This window comes from Eublepharis macularius, chromosome 14, assembly GCF_028583425.1.
Source record: "Eublepharis macularius isolate TG4126 chromosome 14, MPM_Emac_v1.0, whole genome shotgun sequence".
NCBI classification, from domain to species: domain Eukaryota; kingdom Metazoa; phylum Chordata; class Lepidosauria; order Squamata; family Eublepharidae; genus Eublepharis; species Eublepharis macularius.
Window position 1 is genome coordinate 31899072 of NC_072803.1, and position 25055 is coordinate 31924126.

General features: G+C 42.2%; 1 protein-coding gene across 1 annotated transcript; it reads right to left on the bottom strand.

Annotated features, from left to right (window-relative positions):
• Positions 1-2674: 2674 nt before the first annotated feature.
• Positions 2675-23894, bottom strand: POLR3D (RNA polymerase III subunit D). The gene is made up of 10 exons (XM_054997767.1): positions 23783-23894; positions 22402-22488; positions 20460-20634; positions 15065-15108; positions 14439-14590; positions 12489-12613; positions 10201-10372; positions 6711-6973; positions 5842-5994; positions 2675-4576 (listed from the first exon to the last, which is right to left on the bottom strand). Exons 3-10 carry the CDS (start codon positions 20622-20624, stop codon positions 4454-4456), a joined length of 1197 nt encoding a protein of 398 aa, XP_054853742.1. The 5' UTR covers positions 20625-20634; positions 22402-22488; positions 23783-23894; the 3' UTR covers positions 2675-4453.
• Between the last annotated feature and the right edge of the window lie 1161 nt (positions 23895-25055).

Here is a 25055-nt window from a genome sequence, read left to right on the forward strand (position 1 = left end):
AACATTGTGTAATGGACAAAAAGCTAATTTCAGAGATCCTGCTCGTCTAAATTCAAGATGGAGATAAGACTGTGACATTAGTCTGTGCTTACATCCGCAGAGAATCTCAAAGGACAGCCTCTCATCTTCCCCATCTTCTGAACAGGCTGCAGGGTGGACTTAACTGCAGAGCCTTCTTGATTGCCAGATGACTGTCTGGCAGGAACATATCAACAGTTTGATGGAAAACAGCTTGTGCTGGGATGCAGCAGTTCTATCAATAGCTGAACAGCAATTCTTAGCTGCCCACAAAGGTGGCATCTTGGCTAAACTGACCAAGCCAGAGATCCAAGCTCTTCTTGGTAGGAACAGAGAAGACTTGCTTACCCAGGGCCTGACCCTTGGTGGCCTCAAGTGTATGGTCATACGGGATAATCTCTATACAGACTCCCATCAATACAGCATGGATCTCCGGACCAAGCTGTCTCAGGCCAATGGAGAGAGCTACACATGTGCCATCAGTGTAATCCTGGTCAGTCCTGTGTGTCTCATCCTGATTGGTCAGAAGGGTATACAGGGAGGAATATTAAACATTAAGGCTTTTGAGATGGCCCATTATATCACAACTCATGTCAATAAACATGTAAAATGAATGACCACCTTCATACCACCGCACAAGTTTCTCATCTAAACAGTGCATCTTCTAAATGGGACACTTTTCTTTCTGTACCTTCTCCATCAGGAGCTTTGGTCAAAAGGAAGAACCTAAGTCATTACTGATAACTGCTAGAAGGAGAACTAAAGGTCCTGCAGATTCTGTGAAATGGTGGGATATAGGTGGGGCACATTGGGCTGTCTTTCATCAAAACGCCTGTCACTGAAGGCAGTGGAAATAGAAGCAAGAAATACCATACATGTTTTAAAATTTGAGGATGTACTTAATTATTTGCCCACAGCTAGAAATGACTTGGAGAAATTTCTCTGTGAAGGACCAAGCAATAAATCCAATGAATTTAAACCAGCAACTCTGGAACAAACAGATCTTCATTGTCACAGATAATGCCTATTCAAAATCACTCTAAAGTACTGCATCTCTCCTTTCACTTTGCACTTTGGAAACATTGTTGGCAAATATATAAACCCATCCACCCTTGGAAGAAGCGAAGCACTGGTAACACCAGGAAGCAGCCAAGTTGAAACACATGGGGTGTGTTCAGTACCATTTCATGAAGCATACTGCTGATGTCTGGCCAGAATGAACTACATTGCAAACTGGCTTTTCAAAAACCACAAAAGGACTGAGGAACTTGAAATACTCTTGAACTAAACTGATAATCTAAAATTAAAATTAATGGCTAAAGCCATCAGAACAAGCATTGTATTCATGCAGGTGGTAGTTTAGAGGTATAGTGACAGCAGATGGTGCCAAGTTCAGTTTGAACCATTAATAAATATAAGTATCTCTCTCCATGTATCTCAACAGCAAAGAACATAGGAACCAGATAGACTGGGGCAGTGGGACAACACAAATCAAACTCAAGTCACTAAATCTATACAGCCTCATTGACTTGGTCAACATTACAAAGCCTATCTGAGAATGCCACCCTACAGAAGTGCAAGACTGCTAGAGTTGGATAGTCAGAATCCAACTCATATCAGCTTTCCAGAAAAGCAGATGCCTTCTTGGTGGACGAACCTCAGAAGCTAAGCTTTCCTAAGAAGGTTTTGAACCTGCAGTTCTTCATTACCCCAGTATTACTCAATTAGGTACCCTATTTTTATTTCCCACTTTTCCCCTTGGTTCTTCTTAGGGCAAGATCCCCAGACAACTGCTGCTCAGGTCCTCCACCCATTACTACTAGCATGATCCTGTTTCCTTCCCAAACCCGTGCCTTCTTTGCTTTCGCATCTCACAAAGCTCTAGTTTGCTGTAGCCTTGATTTCTGCCTTTTCTCCTGCCCACCTTTCTAGCATCTAGCCCTGTACAGCACTAATTTGTTTACCACCATGAGTAATTAGTAAGACATTATCCTATTCTGGCAATGGATAATAACAACACACTCTGTAAATTGCTTTGAGTGGCGTTAAGTTATGCTGAAGGGCAGTATGTAAATTGAATGTTGTTGTTGTGTTATTGCGACATCATTCCTCTGGCTTGTTTTTGCCATCCCATCTTGGAAAGCATGTAGAGCTGAAAAAGGTGCAGGAAAGGGCAAAGTTGGAGTTCATTCTCTACAAGGAAAGTCTAAATGGACTGAGACGTCTTGGTTTAGAAAAAAAGAGGTAAGGAGAAATACAACAGGTGGTTTATAACATTACTCCAAATGCTATTTGACTTAATGGCCTATACCTAAATCCTAGTTTTGACTTGGCAATCCATCAATATCCAGTTTTATCCACCCCTGTCCTTTATTAGTCCATTATTTTCCAATTATAATTTAAGTTTTCAAACACGGTATAGATTGCAGTTTCAAGTGTGCTGCTATTACTATAGGTCCATAATCTTATCAGATATATTTTCAAACAATCAGCTAATACTTGCATAAACGGTGAAATGTGCAATATGCTTACTACTTTGTGAGGCTTCTGCAGTGTTTGGCTGCAGAGTTATGGGTTTCAATCAAGCTGCATCCTTGATCACAAACATCAGGAACCACAGAACGCTTAGAAACACAGGCAAGTTTAAACACATGCGTTGTATTCAGGGTGATTTTATTGACACCAGGTGGAGTCCAATCATTTTATCACTGCACTGCAGCAATCAGAAGGCAATCAAACTAAGGTCATGAAGGGATTTCAATGGCATTTTTAAACTACTACTTTCAGTCACTTGGATTGGAACCATGGTATGGCAGAGGTGGATGCTTGACCCTTTCCCTAACACACTGGAGGAAACACATAGGTTGCCTTATGTTTGTCTCAGTGGGACAAATAACATATCCAAGGACTATTATTTAATGGCCGGAAAATGGCACTGGTGGGGAGGAATAAACACTCCTTGCACTGAGATCCAAGTGAGGACACCTGATGGCTGCTGTTTAGTAATAAAACTATGCTGGAGATTTGGGTTGTGAATGTTCCAGCATCTCATTTTGCTAGATAAGACTGCTCCCGTTTAAGAATAGTGCTTAAATGAAGAACTGATTTTAGTCATAAGCACACTTAGTCATGTACTCAGCTGTCCTATCAGATTCCTCCAAAACACCCCAGAATTTTTTTAAAAGGAATCCCAACATTTTTCTAGAGATTTCACTGCTTGCTTTGCAGCATGACCAAAGCCTCAGCATTTGCTATCACTGACTATATTCTTTCCCTGGGCACGATAAGCAGACAATGAACAGCTTTTCTGGTGTCATATCCAACTATTTTAAAAAATGGGCTAAAAAGGAAAAGTAAGGCAGCCCTAGACCAAAACCAAGCTGCTGAGAAGCACAATTTTCCATCTCAAAGAGATGATCAGTGATAAATTTATTTTGGCACAACCTCCTGTACTCCCCTCCCCCCCTCCCTCCCCAGCTGTTAGTTGGCATGCATGATGCCTGGACAGCAGGACAAAAATGGGTTCCTTGGGGAAAATAAGCCTAGGCCAGTGTTATCAGCTGCATCATTCCCAGCATTAAGGATGGATGGCTGGTCCTGGGGAATTTTAGACAGATGGGAGCAAAAACAAGGCAACTCCTCCCTCACTGGCCTGCCTTGGTATTATTTCTTAGTATGTCCAAAGATGCCTGCCATGGTTTTTGCCACATATTTCATGGGCATTGCAAAAAGCCCAAGTGCCAGATAATAGATTTTTCTTTTAAAGCACAGATGTTTTGTATCTGCTCAAAAAAGGGGAGAAAAGCTATAGGGACAAATTTTGCAACACAAATTTCTGATGTGACTCAGGCTTCTAGACTTAGGAAGTACAACAGGAGAACTGGTCTTGCAGGGGGCACATACTTTCTGCTTCTTGGGACCCACCTCCATTTCTTCTTCCTTTGCTCCAGTTACAGTGTGCAACTGCAAATATTGATTAGAAAGGAACAGGCTTCATCCTAAGGACTTATATAAGGATTTGGAATGGGGAGCAGCCTCTTCTCTTCTCATCTGCTTAAAACAGCTGCCAAAGCAGCCAACCTCAGCTCCTGTTTCCCCCCCCCCCAAAATCCTCCCCCAGTTTTTGCTTTTGGGATTGCTTGTGCCAAGTCTTGTACCACATAAATAATAATCCAGCTACCCAGAGCTGCTAGGTAGTCTGCACCAACCCCTTGGTTTCCACCGTCGCTGAGAGTCACCCTCAGTATGCTCTGCAGCTCACAATGCCCAAACACAATAAAATGCCACATATTTCTGGTTCACTGCAATGCAGCTGGCCTTTTTAAAGAAAGGCTTCATCTGTCAGCTCAGGAGGAAGGCACTTCTGGGCATTTGAAGACACTGCTGTTAATAAGAACTGTCAGGAAGGGCCAGAAGCCTTTGCCACCACCCAATCTTATCGATGCTTGTGTTCCAGCAAGGACTCAAAGTCTGGGGCACAGACCAGCTTGTGCTTCACATGGCCCAGGACGATCATCTCACCACTCCTATTGTCTCCGATACCCACTGACACCAGCTCCTTCCAAGATCAAGAGAAAAAGTTATTGTAATGCCGTGAACAGTGAACATCCCTATGGCTGACTAAAGGTATTTTTTTCTGCAGAGGTGGTCCTGCTGGGACTCTCACAAACCACCGGGAGAAAGCAAATTCTACCTGTAGAGATCCCCTGACAGTCTAACTGCAGAGACGGCAGTGGTAAGTGTACGTCTCTGCCAATCTTACAGATCATGGTGGGGTACAGGGAAAGAGGCAGGTAGTGATTCTTAAAATTCCCCTTGGGAAAACCTCAACTTTCCTACTGTGATTTGCTCTAGGATACTCAGTGGATATTCACAGGGCAGGTAGGCAGCCAAATCCTTTCTTGAAGGGTTTGATGGCTCCTGTTTGGAATGGGGTCTGAAAAACTCAAGTGTTCCAAATTACTGGCAGGGAAATGTATTCTATACAGACAATTTTGTATAAATACAACCCCCCCACACATGCATCATGTCAGTTTTGAAAATCTCCTGTTTGTAAACTGTGGTACTGCCCCCCACAAAATAATGTGAGCGGAGAAGGCCGTGTTATTCTACATCCTGTACTCAAAGGTATTTTGATGACACATTCCAAAAAGACAGTAAGATTCAAGTCCAGTAGCACCTTAAAAACTGACAAGACTTTCAAGGCATAAATTTTCAAAGCTCCCTTCATCAGATATAAAGCTTATACCCTGAAAATCTTGTTGGTTTTTAAGGTGCTAGACCTGAATCTTGCTGTTCTGCTGCAGACTTACACAGCTACCCACTTTAAATCAGATTCCAAAAGGGTAGCTGTATGAATCTATTACAAGAACAACAAAGACTCTTATGACACAGTCACTGAAGGATGTCTTGAGACTATTGCACATATTACACAGCCAGCAAACTCAGATTTGGCATCCAGTTTACTGACCAGGAGCTGCTTCTAAGGCTGGCTGATCAGTGCATCTGTCCATAAGCATTTGCAAACACTCATTTGTCCAATTGACAATTTCTAGATGTACCTCTAAAAATGTCATGGATGAAAAGGACTTTTAACTGCTCACAGAGGCCAGGACCAGACCAAGTCTGGAAGATTTCTTTGTCCTCCCCCTCAAGTTACTACAGCCCATTAGGAGCCCAAAAGATGCTTCCAGGAAGCCCATAAGCAAGACAAGAAGAGAAATGTTCTCTGCTATTGCTTAACTCCCACTGATACAGAAAAAGTGCTTTGAAGGAAAGTCACCTACTGTTTTGATGAGGGTTGTATAACACAGAAAGTGATACCTGAAGAAAGGAGCACGGGGTCCCTGTGGTCACATCAAGGGTCACCTTGCCCAGCACTAGTTGCACCTTTCCCGACTTGCGGATCAGCAGCTTCCCCACCTGCCCTTCTGACAGGTCCCCCAGGGTGCAGATGTTCTCAGCCTCCTTGGCTTCCTGAAAAGACAGAAAGGGTGGAGGACAGGTTACAAGCATGTTCTGGGGGACCTGGCCTTCTGCTTCCAAGATTGGGAAGAAGTTCAAAGCAATGTCTAGGTTCCTTGTGTCCTTACTGAGCTTTCAGCAATATGATTTGTATACTGGTGCTTAATATATCAAAAACCTGAATCCAAGCAATCCAGACTGACTCCTGAGACCTCGGCAAGTTAAATTTGTATGACTTATTTCATGTAATTTATTCTACTTGCCATGGGGCAGGGCAAGGAACTATCTGGGCACTGATGAAACCTTTGCTACTGTAAATCTTACATCAAAAGTTGACAGACAAAGGTTGTATGTAAGTTCACTGATCCAAAGCAAAATTAAAATACAAAAGCCATGCGCTGCTTTTTGTGAAGACCAGCCAGCTTGCATATTGTTGTCTGACTTTTGCTTTTGCTTGTCCTAATGAAAAGTATTAAATAGCTTTTGCTTGTCACCAGGCAATGCCTACTCACTTTCAAGCATATCTGTGTACAAAAGTCAAGAAAGCAGGTTAAAGCTAACCTACATGCCCCATCCCACATTCTGCAACTTTTCTGAATTCCTGTAAAATTCCAGCACACACAGAATCTTCCCTATGACTCTTTGTATGGCTATATATTCAGGAAAAGCCCATCCAGTTCTACGGTACTACTTACTCCACCTGGACTACGCCTTCTCTGCTCTCATACCTGGCTCTTCTCTTGTTTTATCATCATCATCTGCCCATCTTCATTTTGCACCTCGGTCTTGATGGGCTTGGTGTCCTGGGTGGGTGGCTGCCCTGGCAGTGTATCCGGCAGTTGCAAGAACAGCAACTCATCTTCCTTGCAGAAGCTCAACTTCTGCAGCAACTCTGCCACAGACACATCCTGGGGGAAGAGAGGGGGTGCCTTTGCAAGAGATGGTTTGCGGCCAGGAAAGGACTCTTCTTCATCATGGGGCTCCATTTTCACTAGAATGAGAGGCACAGTCAGGATCGCAGTACCGGAAGGATGCAAAAACCACTACAGAAGTTCAGCTTCCCTGCTCAAAGACATCCTGAAGGACAGCAGCTTGGCTAAAGCCATGAGAGAGTTTATAGCTGAGCCAGGATTCAGAAACACAGGCTTCCAGCTCATGCTCTCAACTGTAACACTGTGTTATAAGCAGGAACAAAGGTGTCCTATAGTATGCTGTGAGGAATAAACAAGAAGCATCCCATCACAGATGTGGCAGGGAGATTTTTTTTTTAAAGGTAAATCCTGTGTACACCAAAGATCGCTCTTTAATGCAGACACAAAGCTCAGCTAGGCTAAAAACACAGGAATAATGCTTGGTTCAAGTCCAGCAGCACCTTGAAGACCAACAAGATTTCCAGGGTATATGCTTTTGAGAGTGAAGCTTGACTCTCAAAAGCATATACCCTGGAAATCTTGAACATCTTTAAGTTGCTGAATCAGACCAAGGGAACCTTCTAGCTCAGCATCCTGTTTGCAGCAGTGGTCAGCCAAATGCTTCTGAGGAAGACTACAAGCAGAGCATGGGGGCAACAGCCCCTTGCCTCATTGCTGGTCTCAGAGTCAGTGTGGTGTCGTAGTTGGAATGTCAGACTAGGTTGTGGGGCAACAGGGTTCAAATCCCTGTTCTGCCATGGAAGCTTGCTTGGGGATCTTAGGCCTGTCACAATCTCTCGGCCTAACTTACCTCACAAGGTTGTCGTTGTGAGGATAAGCTGGATGAGGGGAGAACAATGTGATAAGCCACTTTGGATCACGTGAGGGAGAAAAGAGGGATATAAATTTAAAAAGCATCAAAATAAAGGTGTTGTTTTACAAAACAAGTTAGAATTAACCCAAGACTGCTGACACATTTAACCATCCATGAATCTAACCATCCATGAGCAAATGCTCATGTTTTTTAAATCCACCTAGGCTAGCAGCTGGCAAAATTTTGTAGCAGTGAGTTCTAAAAAATTGCATTATGTGAAGAAACTCTTTTTTGTCTTTCCTGTACATATTGCCAGCTTGAAAGCTCTATGGGAGCTTGAATGATCTATGAGGAGACATTTTTCTACCTGCTATCTTCATATTGATTTAAATCTCTATCATGTCCCCCTTAATTATTTTTTCAAAAATAAAACCCCCAAACTTTGCTCATTAGGAAAGTACTCCAAGCTTGGCTCATATGCAACAGTTTGGTGTAGTGGATAAGAGCGGCAGTACTCTAATCTGGAGAACGAGGTTTGATTCCCCACTCCTCTGCTTGAAGCCAGCTGGGTGACCTTGGGTCAGTCACTGCTCTTCCAGAGCTCTTTCAGCCCCACCCACCTCACAGAGTGATTGTTGTGGGGATAATAATAACACACTTTGTAAACTGCTCTGAGAGGGTGTTAAGTTGTCCTGAAGGGTGGTATATATATATCAAATGTTATTATTATATCAATGACCCAGTTCTATTCCTTTTCCAATTCCATAACACCCATTTTGAGATTGGAGTGGCCAGAATTGTACATGGTAATCCAAATGCTGCCACACCAATGAGAGGCATCAACATACAGACAATGTTCCTTCCAATCCCTCTCCCAATATTCTGCAACATGTCTCTTTCACTGCTACTGTGCACCAAGTTCAAGCATGCAGACATTCAGCCAACGTAGCTGCCAGATCACTTTCATGGATAGTCACAGGAATCTTGGGGTCATGGTTCCCCCCTTAGGAAACCAGATACCTTGGAATCATGGCTCTTGTGGGCTCTTGTTCCCCAGGGTAGCAGCATGAGCTTAGATTGTCCACAACAAGTGACCCCTATAGCACAGCAGTACAAGAACATAAGAGCCCTGCTGGATCAGACCAGTGGAGCATCCAGTCCAACATCCTGCCTCATAGTGGCCACCCAGTTAGAAATGGAGGCCCTCGAACCCTGATGTTGCCTACTGGTATTCAGAGGATTACTGCTTCTGAATATGGAGGTTCCCTTTAGTCACCATGGCTAGCAGCCACTGACAGACCTATCCTCAATGATACAAGTGTTCAAATACTTAACTGCTTAGTTCATCAAAGCAACTGCCAGCTGTAGCTGACAAGCCTCTTACAAGACGGACGTTGCCACTGGGATCTAGAGTCCAGTACAACTTGCTCTGTGCATTGGAAGTGGGGCTTTGTGGCCGTCTTTCTCAGAAGGTAATCCTGCCACCACCAAATGCTGCATGGAAAGTGACTTGATCAGGATTCCCTACTTCTTTAAAAAATGACCAAAGAAGCGTGGGGGATAAAAAAAACTGTGGCCATGATGGGGAAGTTTCTTTAAAAAAAACCAAACAACCTCTCTTGCCTTTAATGATTTTCATGATTTAAAATCCTCACACCAACCCTCAGCTACTGTTTGCCCCCAGGAAAGGGAATATTCCTCCATGGTACTTCTGAATATTCCCTTGCAGGACAAATGAGGTGGGGCCATGCTATAGCTCATCAGTATATCTGCTTTGCATGAGATGGTCCCAAGTCCAGTATCTGGCATCTCCAATTTAAAAAGGTGATGCGAAAGACCTCTACCCAAAACCTTAGAGAGCTGCTACCAGTAAAGCTCAACAGTATTCACCCTGACATACCAGAGGTCTGACTCAGTATAAAGCAACTTCCCGTGTTCAAATAACTGTGGGTGCCAGGAATCTGACCAGGAAAAGTACAGTGGGAGGGGTTGAAGACCTCTTCCTGCATTGCTGCTCCAATCCAAATCCCCATGCTAGCTTTTCTTACAATAAAAAAAAAGTGATTAGATCATGGATATCATGCAGATATATCTAGTTTAGCTCTGAGGGCATGTGAAAAGCATCTTGTTCTGCTTGGAGGTCTGCTTTCTAAATAAAAAGTAAAAATAAAAATCACATTGGGTATCGCCAAACCCTAGGAAGTGCTTAAAGTTACTCTTTGGGTCTTGGCCAGGGTGAGGTTTCTACCTGTCGAACACATTGTCTGTGAAGCCATTGAAAGCATCTCTGAAAGCAACAGGGGGACTTGGTTAGTAGGAAGGATGGGTAATTGCAAGTTCATTTCATGGCATCTCAGAGATGTCTGGGGCTGCTGGATGAATCATTGGAGAGGAGAGCTCTTCACAACAAGGCTGCAGCAGTTACACCCAGCGATACAGTCCCCAAAGGGTAGCGCTATGAATGATGCCCCACGGCTAATTTGGACCACTTGCCTTTCACTGATGGTATGTCCACTTCCATCATCTCATCCTTGGTGCTGGAACTCAAAGGCTTCACATCCTCTTGATCGTCACCCTCCTCCTTGAAAAGCCAGCCAGAATGGGCCAGGGGCAGCTGGACAGGCTTATTGCGGATGTCATTTTTTAAACCTGGGTCATCAAGGAACTTGCAGCAGCATTAGAAGAGAGAAAGAAAGCAATCAAAGGTTAAAAACAAAGGAGCATTATCCCAACTTTAATTTTTAGTATCATAACAGAAATCACATAACAACAAACTAGAGGCCTGAAAAGAATTGCCAAGGACATCTCATTAACACTCCCCACTTATTTCCCCTTTCCCTTCCTGATGGGCCCCATAGCCTTTCCCCCTTTTCCTGCTTCTTTCTCTCTTCTCACTCACCAGCCAAACTATTTTTCTCTGCCCCCTGTCTTCAGCTCTCCCTCCTCACCTCCCCTGGAAGCCTCAACCCAGGAAAATTCTGGCCTAGTTGTGTAGCAGCAGCCCCTGGGCCCAGCTGTATGGTGGGAAACCTGCAAGGACTTCTGGTGGAGGTGGGGAGACCCTCACTTTCCCCTATATTCCCTTCCCCACACTATTTCCGCTTTTTCTCCACCAGGCAACCCCTATATTCTTACCTTTCCCTGTTTCTTTATCTCTTTCACACCCACTCACCTACCTTTTATCCACCTCCATCTTTGGCTATATTGATATTTATTTACTTCATTTGTACCCTGCCTTTCTCTACTACAGGCACTCAAAGCAACTTGCATCATTCTCCTTTCCGTTTTATCCTCATGGCAACTCTTTGAGGGAGCTCTGGCTGAGAATGTGTGCCTGGACCAAAGTCACCCAGTGAATTTCCACAGTAGAGTGGTAATTCAAACCTGGGTTTCCCAGATCTCAGTCTGAAACTAACCACTACACTACATTAGCTTTCATGGGGTGGCTGCTACTGAACAATAGCAAGCAGCCAGGACTGGGTGAATTATGCAAGTTGAATGTTAGCAAGTCACCTGGGGGTTGCTGCTGCACTTGGCCCTAATGAGCCCTTCCTCAAAAACCAAAATATTCCTGGAAAGGGCCCTTCCCGCCTTTTACTGACAGAAACCATGGCTTGAAGGATGACAATACTGTTGTGGTTGCCTAGAAAGGCCACTGAGGGCATTTGTTTCTTAAAGCTACAAGCACTGCTTCGTATAATGAGAGAGTTTTAACCCTCCAGAGTGTGTGTTTTAAGATTTCAGATTTTTTTTTGCCAACCTTAGGCTTTTCCAGGTTCATATAAAGACCTGCTTTGTCTGTTCATGTCTCTAATCTCTGGAATTAAGTATGCACAGTTTTGGCCATGTTGAGAATTAGCTACATTGATGATATAGGTGGGGAACACACACAGAGCCTGGAGCAGACTGTTAAGAGGCTCACTGTGGTTTCAAATTGCATTAAATTCATCAACAGCTAGCAGCTTGTTGGTCTGCAGGAACCTTTTTAGGGCCAAGATATACTTCTAAAAGTGGAAAAGACACATACTTCCCAATTACTCCAGTACATTAAAGAGCTGTCGCACACACACAATGCTAATACAGAGTTGGATCAAGACAGATTTTTAACTCAGTCTTACCCAATTCCCCTTGCCCACATGGCATTTGTTCATGCAAGTCCCCTGATTCTCAGCATAGCCTTTTTGGGGGCTCAAAGAGGGTCCTTCCTTCCTTTTTTACAAGAAGAAAAGCTGACTGGATGCAACACACGGCCATTTAGGCTTGGTTCAGATGTCACGTTCCCAAAGTTCTAAACTACGTGCAGAAGAGTCTCATGCTCCCTTCAAATCCCCCTACCCCTTTCCTTCAGCAAACCACAGATTCTGAAACCTCCTGGATACTGGAAGGAACGAACTGGATTGGAGAGGGAGAAAGTAACAATGATTCCAGCATTCCAGGGAGGGGCTGTGGCTTAGTGGAAGAGCATCTGCTTTGCACGCACAAGGCCTAGGGTTGAATACCTGGAATCTCCAATTAAAAGAAGTGAGAAAGTAGGTGATGTGAAAGAGACCTTGGAGAGCTGCTGCCTGTTATAGTATACAACATTTGCCTTGACGAGCAACAGTCTGACTCAGTATAAGATAGCTTCACAAGCAGGTCTCAAAGATGGAGAAGGCAACCATGTACGCCACAGAAAAAGAAAAAGATGCGAGGGTAGAGATGACAAGGCAGTAAGTTTAGCCTTTTTGTGCTCCAAGTAAAACATGGAGAGTAGTTTCAAACACAGCCAGTCTCAAACTCACATCGTCCTTCTCCAGCATACGCAGGATCTGCTTCGTCTCCTCATCCGTCTCCCTCTTTTCCTTCTTTATGTTGATGATGTGGGATGGGCCAAAGTCAGACATGTCCACAGTCTTATCCCAGGTACCTGGTGTGGAAATGAAGCCTTTGAGAAGAATGCCATGAAAGGGAACTCCACTTCTGTAACTTACCTTGGACTCCATGGCTAAGAGCAGTTTGCACAACAGAGTCATTGACTTCTCAAATGAAGCCAACCTAGTGCAGTTAATGGGTGGTTATAGCCACAGTTATGCATGCAAATGAAAAGGAGGAGCAAGCACGGGGCGGGGGGGAACCAAGGTACCGTACCATGTTCCAAATGAACAAGTGTCTAGTGGCACCTTAAAGGTTAACGACGTTTATTCCAGCATAAGCTTTCATGAATCATAGCTCATGTCATCAAATGCCCAGTACAGGATAAATTTAGTTTTTGCTTTTCTCTGCAAACTGCCCCACTATTTCAAGAAATAACCAGTAGCCTTTCCAAAAATTTTCTCCCAATTTCATCAACAGGACTCGATGCTCAGCCCTTTGGCAATGTCTTGTCCTGTAATATCTTTCAACGTCTGCAGTGCTCTATTTTGTTTAATTGGCTACTCTGATTAATGCATGGTCAAATGTCAGGGCAATTCAGTGAACTGATGCAATAATGCTGTGGGTTTTATAGGCTATGCATGATTTTACTGAATTGTACTCATTTATAGAGCATCTATAATCTCTAGGCACTGTACATAATAACAGGCTCTGCCCACATACAATCTAAAGCAGGATCTGTGCTTTGTTTAACAATGATTATGATGTCTTACAGTTGAATAAAAATTTGATTGGCTTGTGGTTTGATTTCCTAAGCACAAAGACATCACGGCATCATCTGACATTACATAATGTCAATCCATTTCCTATGTGGTTATCTGATTGGCTATATGCAATCGCATTTATGGAAGCCACTGGCACAGACACAGGCAAACCAACTTTGGAAGATTCAGAACCAGCAGCATTCCCTTCTCTTAAATGCAGAGTATTAAAAGGTATATTTTATTTCTCCTTTTTGTTGCTGAGCAACCTCCGGAGAACTATATAATACTGTAAAACCAGCTTTGGTGGTCAAAACAGCAAAAGCTGAAGGCATGCTGGCTGGCAGGTTGAGCAGGTGCACACTTTTAGCTGGCTGCATGGAGGTCTGATTCACGCAGGGAAATGAGAGTGCTTCACTTCAATTTATATGATCTCATAACAATTCTATATCATAGACTTATTTCACAGAGCAGAAACGTAAACTGAGAGGCAATAACTCCATTGGCTACCAATTAGTCCCTGGGTTCATTTCAAAGTATTGTCTATAACCCCCAATGCCTTTGTGCCCTAAGACCCACACAACTAAACAACCACTTCTACTGATATGCCACACTGTGGCAGCTGCATTCATCTGAGGTAGGACCTGCCTAAGGAGGTGAGGAAGGCTCCCACACCTCTATGGTTCTGCAGAGTGTAAAAAACAGAACTGTTCAGGAGGGCATATTTATAAATGGAATAGGGCTATAGTAAAATGGAATTGCAAAGTAGGACATTTTTACAAAGGGGTAAGGGCTTTAGTTATGGCACTGTTTATTGCATGTATTTCTTATTTTTACCACACTGTTTTCTCATTTCTGTAATCCGGTTTTGCATGTCGTAAGTCATGCCTTATACTGTTTTTATTGCTTTGTTTATGATGTTTACTAAATGTCTTGTTCTATTTCTATTGCATCACTAAATTTTGTAATCCATTTTGAGTTTCATGTAGAAAGGGGGACAATAAATAAAGAAAACTTGACCATCCTAGCGAGTCCACAAATGAGTAAGGATATGAAACTAGGACCTGTTCCTAAATGCCAGGCCACTATGTGATTTGTCCACACAAACCTTCTACATACCTTTCTTCTTCATCATTTCAGCTGGTCCTTGCTCAAAGATAGAGTGAGACTGGATGACCTCTGGCCTCCCTCGGCCTCGCCCATGACCATCTCTCTGCCAGTCTCGATCACGTTCCTTCTTCTCTTTCTTGATGGAAACATCTTCTTTTGGCCTAAGAAAAAAGCAGACCAAATCAAGCAACAGCAAAGTCAAAATTACTCTTGCTACTTAAGATGTGTCTTTATATGTTCAGAAAACTCCCAAATACTTTTCCATCAGCTGCTTCATGCATACTAATTCATAAATAACAGCCAATGCATATATGCAGAAGTAGCACATCACACAGCCCTTCCTGGAGGGTACTCTTCATATTGCAGCAGGTACAGGATGATAGGTTTGACTGCTGTTCAGTAAGAAGAGTTCCCTGTACATAGAAAGCTAGCACAGTAATGAGAAAGCGTGAGTGGGTGAAATCGTTTCCGCACGGACCAGGAGCATTAGTAGACTCCATCTCATCAGTGTACATGGCTTCTAAATCCTGTTGTCCTAGCACTAAATAATCCCTGCACCATCAGACAGATAATTTCTTCAGGCACTTTGTTCACCCAATCAAACTCCAAGGAAATAGAATAAAGAGGCTACTTACTCCTCTTTGATCTTCCTGCTAATTATATTGGGAGCAAAGGTTTTCTGTTAAAAAGAAAAGAACAAGCAAGAAGGAGTCATCAATACAACTGAATATATAAGGCTGTATATTTTCAGTTAAATGTACAGAATATAGTCTCCTATATATTTGGAATTTTCAACTTCGTGGTGTGAAAAACAACACAGAATTCCAGACTTGGGAAATAAGCATCTTTTAAAGGGCTTCATCTCTTCTGTATTTGGTGTTGCTGCCAGACCCCTCCCTGACTTCCAAAGACCATCGCCATACCATCTCCCTAGTGGTTATTACTGACACGTTGCTCTCCTCCTGCCAAAGAAAATTCCGAAGTTTACCAGCGCTTACATAATGTTCAGAAAGCAGCATGCAAAAGATCCCAATTTAAGAAGAAACTTACATAAATGTCAACCGCATGTGATTTTCATTTCTTTGGTTTAATACAGCCTTGGCTACTGACTAAGAGCCAAAACACACGTTAAGAAAAACCTAGGTTCAGCACGTGTTCTCTTACCTCAAGGTTTGCTGGGATCTGTAGGCGTCCTGGAAGCTTAAAGTTTAGCATTTACAGAGCAGCAAAAAGGGAAAGGGAAATACAGGCGCCTGTATTTTAAGCTTTAAGCTTCCAGGACGCCTTTAAGCTTCCAGGACGCTTACAGATCCTTTAAGCTTCCAGGACTTTAAGCTTCCAGGACCCCTACAGATCTTTAAGCTTCCAGGACGCCTACTTTAAGCTTCCAGGACTCCTACAGATCCCGGCAAACCTTGAGGTAAGAGAACACGTGCTGAACCTAGGTTTTTCTTAACGTGTGTTTTGGCTCTAAAGTTACTTTTTTCCTGTAGAACTTCTAGGGAGCCAATTGTGTACAATGCTCAAACAGTTTCAATGTAGACTGCTACTATTAGAGCTATTCATATTCCACAATTCCACTCATGCAATGAAGTCCTGCTTCCTGAGAATCAAAGCCTGCTTACTCTTTGTAAAAAAAGCAAATTCCTATCCCCTTGTAGCTGCAAAAGGATTAGGAGATGCTTGATGAAATCTCCTAGGAGAACCATGGAAGATAGTAGTTAGAGTCGGAGCAAGACTTGGCAGATATATTGTGCAATCCTAAACAGAGTTACACACTTCTGACTCCACTGAAGTCAGTGAACTTAGAAAAAATAAGTCTGTTTAGGATTGCACTGTCAGATAGCTTGTAGGTGACCTTGGTCCAGTCACCGTCTCTCAGCCTAGCCTACTTTACAGGGCCATCATGAGGATAAAATGTGTGAGGGAGAAGCATGTACGCTGCTTAAGGGAAGGGTGGGATTGAACTGTTCCAAATAGATAAAGGACAACTCAGTAGAATTCTCAGCAAGAAGACGACCAAATTTGAAAGCCAGGGCCAGGACGGGGGGTGAGGGTATGGAATTAGCTTCTTTCCGCTGAGAGGTTTTTTTTCCAAATTCCAACCAAAAATGGAAATTTTGGAAGCACCAAACACTTCTTAAATTAAATCTTTTCTCTTTTGTAATAAGTAAAATGCTTTTTAAGACAAGATTAGATTCACTCAAAATCCATAGTATTATGTAATGCTACCTACAGTATTAGATAATGATAATTCTTATATATACTGTAGACATACCTTTGAAAATATGTTGCATATGCATATTAAAATGTGACTCATTTCATTTGCCCAGAATAGGCTGGCTATAATGTGTATGATAATACACTATTGAAGACTTTATATCATTGAACTTGATATATCTAAATATGCTGCTAGTCCTACTTTGACTATGTGATAGCATTTTATTTCCTTTTGCGTACTACAAAATTTGTTTTCTATTTTCAACTTTTATTTTTTCCTACTATTCAGACTGCAAAAACTAAGACACATATGCTACATTAGCATGGAGTTCAACTGTTTGCAGCTCTCTCTCCAGCATACTGAGTAAAGTTACTATTTTCTAATAGAAAACCATGCAATCTTTAACCAATACAACTTCTACTGAAAATCCAACAATATACAAAAGAGAGAAAATCTGATTATACACAGATAGATATTACAGTTATTGTTAATTTCAAGACTAGATACATACATTTAGCTATTTCTGTACATTATCAACCTTTATAAAATTTTGCTATCTAAAATTTTAAATTTGTAATTTTGTGAACAATCTAGTCGTTAAAGCTGTTGCTTATCCTATGCTTTGCTAACATTTCTACTCCATGTCAAGTTTCCAAACATAAGAATTTGTAGTATAGTGATGAAAAAAACCATGCAATCTTAAACCGTTACACCCCTTTCTAAACCCATGGATTTCAAAGAATTTAGAAGGGTATAATTCTGTTTAGGATTGCATTGTAAAGCATTTATATTTTTACATTTGAAACACCAAATAGTACAATGATGTATGCTATATCATATGAATTAATGTTGTTAGGTTAGTAAAATACTAAAACTCTTAAGTACTGCATGTATCAATTTTTCTTATCAAACACTCTTTGCGAACTAAGCATGTTTCTTTGATTTGCAAAATGTGGACATTTTGGGCATAGAAATTGGGTTACCTTGCTGTGGAGTTTTTATTTTAAAAAAGCAGGATATATTGGCACCTGTGCGGTACAATGCAGCAAAGATATGGGCCTTTGATTATACAAACTACGAAATGACTGGCTTCCTTTCAAGTTTCTATGTAGGCAGCAAAGCATATCTTATTGATTCGTATTATATATTCATATGTATTGGATTATAAAACAATACTTCACATATTGGGGTTCCTGGATATCAAGTGTCTGGGATTCTTCTAGCTAGGTTTGGTATTCTGTCCTTGCTTTATCACAGCTCAAACGGTATTCCTAGCAGCTTTGCCATCTGCAAGCTATCTTATACCAGAGGCTCAAAATGTCTGGTTAATTCCAAAATGTTCCACAATACAGGAATGGGAAAATGTGTTCAGAACACTAATGACAAAGACTGAAGAAGCTTCACCTGAAACCAGTCTGGCTGCATTTTAGACATGTGCATATGCAGTACACATACAACTTAAAAGCCACCAAGTACTTCACACTCATTACCATAGAAATGACTAAAGAGCACTGTAATAATTCCAGTTGCCATTACTCGGCACTCTTCTATTTCATTGTCTTTAAATCAAGAGAATAAAAAGGGAGGAATAGAATAAAAAATAGTTTCAGTAAGCTTTTTTCAATTTAGATTCTTTTTAACTACCCTGGTTTTTTTTTAAAGGTTCCAGATGCTTTCTGCAAACCTTATTAGGTAAAATTTCTGGTCTCTCTGAGAAAACTAGACTTGATTATACCTTCTGTCTGATAAGAATGCCCAGATTACCTATCAAGTAGCCAGATATTGTTTGGTGATATTCAGGTCTCAGAAATCATATTGTACTGTAACTAGATCTTAATTCCAAATTGTTTTATTTGTTCTATTCTATGCTTTGAATTTTCTTTTTGCACAATGATGTTACATGACTGGTCAAATGACCATAAATAAAGAAACTGAATGGGGTTTTATCCAGGTCTGCAGCAACATCTCCCCCATCCACATTATGTGGATTTCTTGCTCTGCACCCTAGGACCAAGTCTGGAATTAGATCTAGGATGATACTGATGCATATGCCAAGAAATCAAGCTCTGACAGTTTCAGAGGAAGTTAAAAAAGGTACAGACTGATCCACACATCACCTGTCGCTTCTTGCTAGCTTTTGGCAAAAGATAAGATAACCATGAGCAGAAGCTTGCACATTACTTAGAGACTAATTAAAACTTGCTGCTGTAGGTGGATAAGTAGTATTACTCCCACTTTCTAGATGAGGAAACAAAATATCAGCGATCAAGAACTTGCCCAAGGCCACAAGGGAAACCTGAGCTGTAAGTTGGAATCAAGCATTCCAACTGTCAATCCTGATCACTCATCAACATGAGAACTTCCAGATCAGACAAGAAAACTATTTAGCTTTTCTTATAACTGCATCCTAATGCGGAGGGGAGGGGGATCTTATCACTAAAAGAGAGAGGCTTTATTTAGATGTCATGATAAATCATGCTTTGTTTATGCCTCTTTTTTGTGTGCAAACTCTAGATAGTTACCTGAAATACCAAAGATACATAACAGACCAGTTTGTTTACAATCTGCGTAAGATCTGCTGCTTCCTTCCTTTCCCACCTCCAAACATCCTTGGATGCTACTCCAAGATGGCTTAAGGTTGCAGAGCCACTGACAAAGCATCACTTCCTACCTATCTATCCATTCACCCATTTTTATCCCACTCTTCTCTCTAAGGAACTCAGTGTGGCATTTTATGCCTATAACAACCCTGCAAAGTAGTTCAGGCTGAAAGATTTGAAGCTGGGTCTCCCAGGTGCTAGTCAGACACTCTATCCATTGTACCAGACTGGCTCTGCCACATGCTAATAGTTGGCCACAATATATATTTTTTTATTTACTACATTTATTGTCTGCCTTTTTTGTTGAGACTCAAGGCAGATTACAGAGTTTATAAGAGCAACTGGGGGAAATAATAGTATAATAAGAAGGGAAAGGATGGGAAAGGGCTTAGCACAGCCCAAGTCTCCTCAGAAATCTTCAGGCCATTTCCAGCCAAGCCAACTGTGCCCTTTTTGTTTAGCCACTTCACTGCATGCCTACTTTTTAAATTCATTTAAGATCATTTTAATTACCCTTACTGTCACCTTTTTTCCTGCTCATCACATCCCCTAACCTTGGTTTCTTTCCAAAATAAAATAATCGAGAAGAAAATCATGATTGTGGGGTTACATCACTCAGTCTGAGAATACAAAGGGTGCTTGAAAAGGGTAGCAGCATATGGTAGAGGGTGGGTTGGAAACAGCTTTGGATTGAAACACTGTTTTGTGTGGAACAATATCTATCATGTATGTTGGTATACTGAAGAAGGCATGTGATTAAACGAGATCTTCTGAGCTACTGCCTTTTAAATTTCCCCTATGTAAAGGCTGGAGCCACATCGTCCTGCTTGTTAAGTCATCACTAGCAGGGCGGGGGCAAGTGGAGAGAAGGCAAAGGAAGGATGGGTGCATCTCGCAAGAACAATACTGAAAACAAGAGCAACTAGACTTTCCTGCTGTACTGTGGAACAGATTCAGTATACAAAAGGCTGCTACTGAACAAGCTAGGATTTTAAAACTTAAGACATAAGGAGAAACTACAGTTAGTACTAACCACGCTTAACAAGCAGGGTATAAACTGTGGTTTGGCATCCCAGTTTGGCACCCACACACCAACCACAGTTTGGCAGCCTGCACTCAAACATCTAGCATTTAACCAAACTGTGGTTTGTAAAGGTTGATGATGTGGTTTATAAACTGAAGTTTACCAGAATATCTGAATACACTTACCTTTTTCACTCCACCAAGAGTTAGGTCTCGGGAACGGATGGAAGGCAGGCGGCCAGGGGTAATTGGGGCAGTGGTCCTCCTCCCTATTAACCCTCGTGCAGTTGAAAGTGTAGGCCGGCTACAGCCAGGGTTCCCAGGATCGTTGCCCGAACTCCCTTCTGACATCTTGGCTTACCTGTCAAAGGAAAACAGAACAAAGGCAAGAAACTACTCCTAAGCTATGCCATACAGAGCAGATGTTCCATTTCTACAGACTTCTTTTTTAACCCGCCTAACCAAGAAATACGAGAATATTAAATGTAGCCAATGCTCTTCACCCCGCATCTTCATAAACTACTTAGGTAGAGCAGCTGCTAAGAGTACAATATGTGAGCTGGAGATTATAGTTCAATTTTCACCTTAGCCATGGATTCACTAGATGACTTTAAACATATCCCCATTTCTCCTCCAGTACTCCCACAACCCATATTGTAATAATAAATACACTGGCCTACATTACTGGGACTACTGATAATGAATTAGAAGTGCTTTAAACACTTAATATTTATAATGTTAGAACATTCTGCTGCAAACATTATTATTATGAAGAAATTATGTACAGGCCAGTTTGGGCTGTCAGGGTTAGTCCAATGGCATTTTCCATTCTTCTGGGTTTGGTGCTTTGGCTTACAAGCAAGTGGCAAGGGGGGGAGATATATTGCTTCCTCAGCAGAGGTTTCCTAAATCTAACATGAGTGGTAGATGAGCTACCTAGGTACCACCTGGTTTATGGGTGTCAAGGGCACCCAAACAAACACTCTTAAGCTCTGGAGGTATCCCAAGCGGACACAAAAAAAAATCAAGAAGTAGTTAGGACACCTGCTTACCTTTGTTTTATGTATTTAGAGCTAAGACTCCATTAGTAAATATCAAACACCACCCAGAGGCAAGATTGCACCTCACATGTTTCCTCCTTGAGCCAGGAGGAAAGCTGGGCCTGTTTTACCTTCCACTTGCTTCATTAAAGCAAGCAAGTTGTGCACATTATCTGCCCCATACTACATAAGATTTATAACAGATACAAACCACACAAAAGGTGAGATTGTAGCAGCATGACAAAAAAACTGAAATCCAGTGCATGGCAACAGATTCACACAACTAGGTTGTCATGGCCTCAAGTGGCTGGAGGTCAACCGTTGATTTCACAAGCAGAACAAAGTACAATGATAGAATCTCATTTAAAACAGCAATAACCAGTGTGATGTAGAGTAGAGTAGATCTGCGAGACCCAGGTTCAAATACCCATTCTGTCAGGGAAGCTTTCTGAGTGACCCTGGGCCAATCACACACTCTCAGCCAAGCCTACCTCACAGGGATGTTGTGAGAACAATGTCATCTGCTTTAGGTTCCTGTTGGGGGAAAAGGTGGATCCAGCAGAGGATTTTCATGAACAGAAAGAGAAGCAATTTTTGATGATTTCTCCGTCATGCTGTTCCGGGGGGTGGGGGTGGGGAGGTGTGTGTGTGTGTGTGTGTTCCCTGTCCGAAAGCATCAGCATTTGGAAGCATTTTGGCCTGCAGTGGGAGTCAGAGAAGTCCTGCTCTGCCCATAAAAGGCCCTTCAATCAGCAGATATTACCAACGGATCCACATCTCTACCAAAAACAGAATTTATAAATGCAAAATTTACAAAATGGAGCATGTGAACTGGAGAAGGCATCTCCTGCTGAGTTCTATGGCACAAGGAAAACAGGCTCTAAGCCACGATACTTTGACTGTGGGAAAGTGTCTCTCCAAATATACTGTTTTAACTCTCCCACATGTGAACAGTTGCTAGTAATTCTTACTTGGAAAGATGAAGTATGACCCTTGGGGACCCAACTGAAATAAAAGTAAAACCTGCTGTCCATCCTTCAAACTCTGTGCTCTGGTTAAGTAGCCAATTTAAAATCTTTAAAAAATACCTGGTTAGCATGCAAAGTTCAGGATTTCAACGGGCTGAAGATGGTGCCTGGAAGGTTTGTGGCTGTCCACGGACAGGGCCTAGATCACTACATGAGAGCAACAGTAAAAAAAAAAAAGTTAAAACCCTGTTCAGAGGCATTATCCGATTTCTTTCAACAAAATACACAATACCAAAGCAAAAGTGAAGAAAAAATATCAGTTTGAAAGATAAAGGACCAGAAGGTTGGCACTGTTATGGCCTCGCCCCTAATGACGCAGATCTTTGGATGGGGAGGACACGTGTCTGTGCTCAGATTACACAAAAATGCACTGAAACTCCCAAGGGCAGACTTCTCTCTGCACAAACTACATCCCCATCACCACAACAGACATGTTTCTTCTAGAAAGCTAACAAGCAAAACATAAAAGCAATTAGTGTGTTGGGGGGGGGGGTCCTCACAGCAACTAGTATTAAAATGTATTTCTAGTATTCAAATTTCTGCTATCCATTTATCCTATTGCAGTTATTGAATGTCGAAGCCACTGACTGCATTGACGCACACAAGTGCAATCCACCTTAAGTCTCAATGAGAAAGGTGGACTATAAATAAAACCAGCAAAATCCCAAAGCAATATACTGCATAGTGGCAGACCACCTCAGAACCTGGATGCTGTTGATAGATTAATTCCTCAAATCATGCAGCACCTGACAGATTACTGCCTTTTACCTGTGGTGAATCTACTGCCCATTAATTTCACTCGACAGCCTCAAATTTTAGTACTATGCAAATAAAGAAAATTGCTTTCCCACTCTACATATATAATTTCACAGAACTCTCTTCTCTGCCTCACCTTCTTTAGTCATTTTTGTTCTCACCTTGCTCTCTTATTGCAACTCCCCACCCCCCAAGGATTCTCGAGTATGTAAAGACCAACAGAGTTACTGTGGCAAAAACTTCGAGTCAAGAGCCCACTTCATCCGAGGTAAGAAAAACGACGCGGGCGTGAAGAATGAATCTTCCTCCCTCGGATGAAGCGGGCTACAGCGCACGAAAGCTTCTGCTACAGTATCAGGGCAATCCTAAACAGAGTTACTCCAGTTTAAATCCATTGATTTCAATGGGCTAGATTGTAGTAACTGTGCTTAAGAATGCACTGATAATCTTTAAAGCACCACAAGACGGATGTGAGTCTGCTCAAGGGTAAGTGTCTCCCGCGGGCACCAGATCCCACACAAGAACGTGAGGCGGAGAGCGACCCCCCCCCCTTCCCGGTTCCCATTGCAAACTAGGAGTTTTGGATGTTATTACACAACCCTCACTCTCCTTTTTTCCGCCGAGACCTCAACCTACATTGAAGGAGAAAAGTCGCTTCCCACCCCATCCCCGTTTTCCAACCCACCCGAGCCTCCTTCAGGATCCAACACCGACAGGCCCGGTTGAAGCCGGTGGTCTCCTCAGGACTCGCCGCTTTCCATTCCCCTAACGCGCCTGCGTGCGTATGCAGACGGACATCTTTGAAAATGGTAGCTAGTATTTCCCTATCGTAGTTCCGTTCCCAAGAAGCTTATCCGAAGAAGGGAAGAGACTTGCTCCGCCATGTTTCTCAAGGGCACTTTTCCCTTTTCTCAGAGGCGCGCCCGCCCCGGTTCTCTCTGGCGCTTGTGCTGAGCAACAGGCGGGTGAGGGAGAATTTGGGATTTTTTTCGTTTGTTCATATATTTATTTACATTATTTATATCCGCTTTTCTTATAGGCCAGAAAGTAATAATGAGGAAAATGAAGGCAGGGGGATTTAATAGGCTGGGGCGGCATTGCTTGAACCACGTGGAAAGGCGGGGGGGGGGGGTAACTGGTTTAATAAATAAATTCCTAGTAGGGACGCTTAATTAGGAGAGCACTCTACGTAAATTTATGAGACTTAGATTCAAGTTTTTTGTGAGAAAAGAGGTTTTTGGAGGGTGTGTGTGTGGAAATCTAGCTGCTTCTCTCCAGTGTCGTTTCTGAGGTAAGCCCCGTTCTCTCTTAAAAAAAAAAAAATTGCACAAGATGCACGCATGTAATATTTTACATTCGGCGACCAAGTATCGCTTCTCTGGAGCTCACACGATTCCGTTTCAAAGCGCAATATGGAAGGAAAAACATCTAATAAAAATTATATATCCCATCTGCTTAGGCATTAAAATAGTTGGTGCTAGGTATGCAAGGAAAAGGCTGCCCCTAGTTCCTGCACACGGTAAAAAAGGCAGCAGTACCTAATTTAATTTAACCTTTACCTTTCATCTGAGGAAGTAGATGTGCTCTTACAAGCTGCACAAGAGGCAGAGATTCAACAGGTGAAAGTTCTTCCTACCCAGAGCTCCAGCTTAGTGCTCTGAATACTATGAAGCGCTCTATAAATGCTAAATAGTATTATTTTCAAGTAGTAGGAATACTGACGGAGACAGATGGGGGTGGCATTTTTTTGTAATTGCCATCTCATAAAATACTGTACATTAAACAACCTAGTATGTCAAGGAGAAGGTGCATAAAAAGAAGTATTCAAACAAACATACCATCAATTTAATGCAGTCTGGGATATGCATTATCACTGGTTTCTGTAGGAATATAGATCAGCACTTACACACTGCCAGGTAAAAGGCCTATTGCTTCCAGTGCTATCTACATCCTCAAAA

Bases quoted from the DNA above. Each gene is read 5' to 3' on its own strand.
- POLR3D (XM_054997767.1), bottom strand. From the start codon at position 20,624: ATGTCAGAAGGGAGTTCGGGCAACGATCCTGGGAACCCTGGCTGTAGC. The intron at 14,591-15,064 runs GTAAGTAGCCTC...CTTTTTTCTTAG, and splicing joins AGCAGGAAGATCAAAGAGGA to GCCAAAAGAAGATGTTTCCA. The intron at 4,577-5,841 runs GTATCACTTTCT...TGATCTTGGAAG, and splicing joins CCCCGTGCTCCTTTCTTCAG to GAGCTGGTGTCAGTGGGTAT.